This window comes from Leuciscus leuciscus (genome assembly GCF_965113295.1).
Source record: "Leuciscus leuciscus genome assembly, chromosome: 8".
NCBI lineage: Eukaryota > Metazoa > Chordata > Actinopteri > Cypriniformes > Leuciscidae > Leuciscus > Leuciscus leuciscus.
The window spans coordinates 39361265-39368673 of NC_138732.1; the positions used below are offsets into that span (position 1 = coordinate 39361265).

Here is a 7409-nt window from a genome sequence, read left to right on the forward strand (position 1 = left end):
TTTTCTGTTTCGGGCCGGCTTTTATAGCTTCCTGGTACGTGACGTCACCCGCCTCTGACGTTCCGCCACACCATTGGACTGATTTTACATGTGCTTCAAGACGTCATCACGCAAAGCGTTCCCATAGCGTCAGCTTTTCGACGCAACGGGAGTTCCCTTGAAAGGGAAACATTGTATGTGACCTAACAGCTTTCTTGTTCGTAGAGCAGGAAATGGAGGAGATGTATTGTTTTACATTAACAGAAAGTTCAATAAAGGTAGGTTTCTTATTCTGGAATTTCGATTTATGAATGTAAAACTTGGTCAAAATAATAATTAGATTAATTAGATAAAACTCAGAGGTAAAGTTCTTGTCATGGGTAACAAAACCAAACAGTACATTTTCCCATTTCAGCATAAAGTCAAGATAAATATGGTCGGCAATATATTTATTTAGTTTACTCCAAAGCAGCCTAGTATGAGGACACATCCAAAATAAGTGCACAAGTGTTTCTCTTTGATCTCCACAAAAGGAGCAATTAACATCAATATCTTTTTTAAGCTTCTGTAGGTAATGATTAGTTGGGTAAAATCTATGAAGCATCTTAAATGAAATTTCTTTAACTTTATTAGTTAAAAAAAACGTATGCGGCAGCAGCCATATTTTATTCCAACACATATCACCAACAAAATTAGACCAATAAGGCACTGATGATGGAACAGTGATAATTTCTTGCTGGAAAGATCGGCGAATGTTTTTATTTACACTTTTACTCTGAACTGAAAGACAGCTTTTACCAATATGTGTTTTGGTAAAAGCAAAAATACAGGGGGATTGTCATTTCCCATAACGCCTCTAAATAACGATATTACACCTGTAGGGATGGCATCAAAGACAAACTGAAAAATCTTTTGGGGTGACAGGAATGCCAAATGTAGTGAGAAATTCAGAGTAAGAATAAAGTCGACCATCCTGATTAAACAACTGGCAAACCAAAACAATATTGCTTTCAAACCATTGTTTTAAAAAAAGTGATTTGTTTTTAAACAAAATATGCTTATTGTTCCATATGTAGAATCTATGAGGGCTAAAATTGTGTTTGTAAATCATTGACCATGCCAGAAGCATTTGTTTGTGGAAAGAAGCAAGTTTGATTGGAATCTTGTCAATATTATAGTTGCACAATAAAACAAAATTGAGACCACCGAGTGATGTGAAAATATGGTGTGGGATAAAGTTCCACAGAGACGTTGGACACCGAAAAGAACGCCTAATCCAATTTATTTTAAAGGTGTGGTTCAGTGTGGAGAAATCTAAAAAATGAAGGCCACCCTTGCAGTACTCATTCATTAAGACTGACTTTCTCACATAATGGGTGCGGTTTTTCCATACAAAGTCATACAGAATATTGTCTATAGCTTTGCATGTCTGCGTATCTACACTTAACGAGAGAGCTGCATACGTTAACCTAGAGATTCCTTCTGCCTTAGAGAGTAAGATTCTGCCCTTTAAAGACAAGTCACGAAGAAGCCATTGGTTTAATTTTTTTTTTGTTTTTTCAATAATTGGGGAAAAGTTAACTGAGCACCTGAGAATATCATGTTTGTTTATAGTAACTCCAAGATAAACTACAGAATTTTTAACAGGAATATTCATAATTGAGTCAACATTACAATCTTTAATAGCTAATAGTTCACATTTCTTCAAATTCAAATGGAGCCCAGATGCCATTGAAAAGGATTCCATGAGGCTAGTGACAATAGGAATTTGTAATTTGTTCTTTAGAAACAATGTGGTGTCATCTGCCAGCTGACTAATAATAATAGTTTTATTAGCTATGGTGATACCTTGTAAGGTGCTTGATTTAATGTAGGTGCATAGAAGTTGGGCTGCAAGCAGAAACAAATAAGGCGAGATAGGGCATCCTTGGCGGATACCCCTCTGTACATCAAATCTAGCTGAAGAGCCATATTTAAGCTTTATAGAGCAGTTTGCATTAGTGTAGAGGGTTTTTATAGCATTACAGAAAAAGTCACCGAAACCAAATTTTTTAAGAGAAAGATAAAGAAAATTATGCTCCACGATGTCAAAGGCTTTGCGAAAATCAAGAAAAATAAATAAAACTCTCTTCCGAAATTAAGTCTGAGTAATCAATAAGGTCTAAAACCAGCCTAATATTGTCAGAAATATGTCTGTTGGGCATAAACCCTGATTGAGCCTCATCTATAATGGATGCTAGCACAACTTTAATTCTTTTTGCAAAGATGATGGCCAATATTTTGTAATCATTATTTAATAAGCAGATCGGGCGCCAATTATCTATTAGAAGTAAGTTTTTATTTGGTTTTGGAATTAAGGTTATTAAACCCTGAGTCATACTCCATGGCAATACATTAGCTGATAAACTCTCATTGAATACTTGCAATAAAAAGGGTGCCAATTCTAAAGAAAATAACTTATAGAATTCAGAACTTAACCCATCTGTTCCCGGTGATTTATTATCCTTCAACCCATTTATACAGTTCTTAACCTCTGTTAGAGAAAGAGGGAAGTCACAGGCATCTTTTTCTGACACGGAGAGTTTAGGAATATTCTGTAGAGAATCCACGAAATTTAGCGCATCAAATTCTGAGTAATTCGTTTTATATAGTGCCTTATAAAAGGTGGCGCAAAACTCTGAGATAAGCTTCGGATCATCAGTTATAGTGTCATTGATTTGAAGTTCATTAATAGTGTTCAATTTGGCCCTATACTTTTCCAAATAAAAAAAATAAGCAGAGTTCTGCTCTCCTTCCTCTAGCCATTGTCTTCGTGACCTGATGAAAGCACCTGCAGCCCTCCTTCTATACACCCCATCCAGGTTCTCCTGCAAGTTAGATAATTCAATTTTGTTCTCTTCTGTTAGCAAATCTGGAGACATCTGAGTGAGCAACGAAATTTTGGAAATTATATTCTGTTCCTCAGAAGCCTAATCTTAGCAAGGTTACCTCCAGACTTCCTAAGATATTTTGAGGACTCATATTTAAAAAGTTCCCAGTTTAGACAGAATGACTGCTCCTGTTTGGCTTTTGCGAAGAAATGCGTAATTAACCGAGTTATATTGTCTTTCACTTCTTGATGTCTAAGTAAAGAGTTGTTTAGTTTCCAATAATTGGCTTTAATACGACTATTTGAGGGAAATAAATTAATTGAAATCGATATAGCTTTATGGTCACTAAAAGGACATGGTAAAATATTCACTGTGATATCTTGTTCTTTAAGGCTCTTTGAGACTAACCAAAAGTCAATACGGGAAAGCCTTGTAAGATCTTTGTTATTCCAGGTGAACATAACTGTGTCAGGAAATTTAACTCTCCATATATCTACCAATTGAAATTTATCCATGAAAGGTTTTAGAAAACTGTTTTTATTACTGCACACATGTGGCCATCTATCTATTTGCGGATTTAAAACCTCATTGAAGTCTCCCCCTAATACTATTAGAGCGTTAGGGAATTTAAGTAACCAATGTTGAAGTTTGCTTTCTATTTCCACAAACATTTGAATGTTCTCTGCACTTGAGTTGTACCCATAAACATTTAAAACAACAATAATGACCTTGTTGTAATCTATAATTTGACAGATGAAATGACCCTTTGAGTCTGTGTCTGTATGTATAATATTGCCATTAAACCTATGTTTTAAATTTAACACACCTGCTGATCTTTCGCTACAATGAGATAACCATAAATCAAAACCCCACTGACTTCTCCAAAAATTAACATCCTTTGAAACCGAATGAGATTCTTGATAAAAACATAAATCTGTGTTCTGCTGTTTTGCAAATAAAAATAGAGCTTTACGTTTAGTGATATTTCTTAAACCCCTGGCGTTTAACGAAAATATTGAAAATGAAATGCTTAGAGAATTAACTCGAGATATACAACAAGAATCAGAAATCGAAACACTGAGCAGCACTGCATGATCGCAATGGAATAACCAAGAAAAACGTAGCCAAATATGAACCCAGGCTGGAGACAGACAGACTAACTGTACAAACATACCTGTAGACCTTGAACCTGAAAATGTCCAAACATTGTACTTGTAAGAAACTCGCAGTTTCAGGAAACATTATAGTCTTAATGGCAAGGGGTGGCCACCTCATTGCAAAATACAGTCAGGTCAGGTCAGCTCTCGTCCATCAATAAACGCACGCGCACCGACGTAGAAGGCAGACTTTCCTTCACTTCGCGCCTTCTTTATCTCGGGCCAGAACTTCATTCTTGCCTCTTTGGTCGTCTGTGATAAATCTTCGGCGAATCGGAGCTTGTTGTCACGCAGGAATGGGTGTTTTTTTGCAGCCTTCCAAAGTGCATCTCTGTAGGATCGGAGAGAGAACCGGATGATGATGGCTCTTGGCTTTATTTGCCCCGATTTCCCAAGGTGATGTGCGATGTCGACGGCCTCGGCAGCTTTGGGCTTTTCTTCTGGGAGGATAGTTTCGCATAGCTCCATCACCTTCTTCTTGACGTTTTCATTCTGGCTTTCTTGAAGTCCGTAAAGCTTTAGATTCCACCTTCTGCCATATGATTCCATATCAGAGACTTGCGTTTGGAGCTTAGACAACTTTTGTTCTTCTTTTTTTAGCCGAGCGTCGATATTTTCTACTCTCCTCTGTGTGTCTTTAATCTCATTGCACGCAAAGTCCAACGTTTTCTTCAGGCCCTCTATTTTCAGTGTATTACCGTCTATTTTCTTTTCCAACGAATCTGCTCGCTCATTAATGAGTTTGGACAGGGTGTGGATGACAATATTATCCTTTGCAGATTCATCTCCCGGTCCGTAAAGAACCTTTTTCGCAGCCGGGGACTTGCATGGGGTTACAGGAAGTGCAGGAAACTCTTCGGGTACAACTGTTAGTGTCGACATGCTGCTGTAGTCGTGACACGGTGCTATCAGACTAGCATTACCTTGGACCTCAGGGATGTCGTTTTGGACGTTATGTAGGCCTAGTCTTTTCCTTCCACGACTCGACATTAGGTTGCAGTAGATTGTTATGCGGGCCTACAGTTTCCAGTTCGTCTGTACTTCGTTTGTATGCTGGTTGGCCAGTTTTTCCAAATATATTTTAACTTTTATGCAGGCGCTCATTAAAAGATACCTTACACGGTCGCCATCTTGGCCCCCCTCCTGATTCTGTACCTTTTTTCCGATCTCTGTGTGTTAGCTTTGTGTGTAGCTGCTATCAGTGACGTCCTTGAAGGTTCATAATGATTACATCGACGCATTTGGGTATAAATTCAATAAATATTATTCCTGTCTATAGAAATATGATGTGAATCTATGAGAATATATCAATATTTCTCCAAGTCTGCACATTTTTTAGCTAAAAGCCCTGAGGGACGTTGTTTTGTGAAGCACTGTGTTGACGACAGCACAGAGTTTTTTTTTTATGAATGGACCAGCTGACACTCATAATTCATATTAAAGGGATCAACGCATTTTTTCATTTCATAACTCCTGACACAAATTAAGACATAACTGTCACTATAAGTTTCTCAGAATACAATAGTGGTCAAATACTGAAACTTGAGTCTTATATCTTTTTAATGATGTATAGTTTGCCAAAGTATAACATTTAATCTGATAGTAACTTTGAACTAAATAAATAAAAAAACGCTTCAGTGCGCCGACGCACTGGTGAGGGTTAACAGGTTAACTTCATAACACAGCATCTCATTCCCTCTCAGGGAACCGGGTTACAGAGACGTCTTAGGTTTGAATGTAACCCGGTTCACTTAGAGGGAATGAGACGTTGCGTTATGACGTAAAAGCTATGGGAATCTGAAACGTGTGGAAAACAAACCAATCTCATTGGCCGAAGAACGGTAAGGTAACGCAACATCAGTGCCTCACAAAGACCCTAAATAGACAATAGACTTTCCACACAAACAAGCGGATTCCTGACAACAAAGAAGCTGTTGACGTGTTTTAGGGTGTCTATTTAGAGTCTTTGTGGGGCACTAACGTTGCGTTACCTGATCGTTCTTCGGCCAATGTGATTGGCTTGTTTTCACACATGCTTCATACACCGGCTCATGCTGAGGCGTTCCCATATAGCTTTAACATTTACATTTACATTTAGTCATTTAGCAGACGCCTTTATCCAAAGCGACTTACAAATTAGGACTAAATTCAGCGAGTCATCATAAAGAGGCAAAAGCAACAACAACGCAGGAAGTGCTCAAAATACGAAGTTCAGGTATTATTCAGAGTAGCATAAGCCTGATAAGTGATGTTTCAAAGGGAAAGGAATTTATTTTATTTTTTTTTATTTTTTTTTCTATAAGGTTAAGTGCTCACGGAAGAGATTGGTTTTCAGCTGTTTTTTGAATGTTGTCAGGGATTCTGCATTCCGGATGAGGGTGGGGAGAGCGTTCCACCAGCATGGAACTGTGAATGAGAATGTTCTGGAAAGTGATTTTGTGGCTTTCTGTGATGGAACCACGAGACGTCGCTCGTTGACCGATCGTAGGTGTCTGGTAGGGATGTAGACTCGTAGGAGTGAGTGAAAGTAGGAGGGAGCTGAGCCTGTGATAGTTCTGTAAGCAAGCGTCAGTGCCTTGAACTTGATGCGAGCAGCGAGAGGTAGCCAGTGCAGAGAGATGAACAGAGGAGTGACGTGGGCCCTCTTGGGCTCGTTGAAGACAAGACGAGCTGCAGCATTCTGGATCATCTGTAGGGGTTTGGTCGCACATGCTGGGAGTCCAGCCAGAACATCATAGCGCAGCGTTGAGTTCCATTCAACAGGGAACTGTAATTTTAAATGGTATTAATATCTTACAGCATTATTGCTTTTATTGTATTTCTGATAAAAGAATACAGCCTTGGTGAGATTTAAAATATATATATATTATTTACAGATTTAGTTCATTGTTTATTTTTGATAATTTACCTATGTTTTAAACCTATAGTTTATGCATTCAGAAGGAAGTTCACAATATTATTTTCTAAGTCAAGTACTGCCCGACATTTCAAATGGAGTTTCATGTTGATGCAAGCATTCAGCTTTTATGAGCCCAATATCAGCAGCATATGTATTGACAAGTGAGCTATTGATCTGTTGACTGGAATGAAATAGGAACTTTAGAGTGAACCAGGGTCACACTGATTGTTTTCCAATCACAGCCTATAGGATTGACCATTAGGCATTCTGCTCACACACAAAAGGAACCGTAACAATTTGTGTCATCCATTTCAAATTATAGATGATTGTTTAATCTGAGGCAAAATTGGGCCCAGCACTCACTCTGTTTCTATCGTGTGATCTTCACGGCACAGTAATTCTCCATTTTTCCTCAACAAGCTCGACAAAGGCAAAATCAAACATGGTTTATTCTCTCCTCGGAACGCCTGTGTTAATGCTGAAAGAATTGCTGTAGTTAAGGGT

The 7409-nt window shown here is 38.2% G+C and overlaps 1 protein-coding gene across 1 annotated transcript in view; it reads right to left on the bottom strand.

The window, feature by feature from the left end:
* The window catches only part of LOC309505031 (uncharacterized protein), a 109439-nt gene extending 102714 nt beyond the window's left edge, over positions 1-6725 (bottom strand). Inside the window, exon 1 of the mRNA XM_082178395.1 lies at positions 6323-6725. Within this exon, the coding sequence (XP_082034521.1) occupies positions 6323-6695 (373 nt within the window). The 5' untranslated portion in view covers positions 6696-6725. The remainder of the gene's footprint in view (positions 1-6322) is intronic.
* Between the last annotated feature and the right edge of the window lie 684 nt (positions 6726-7409).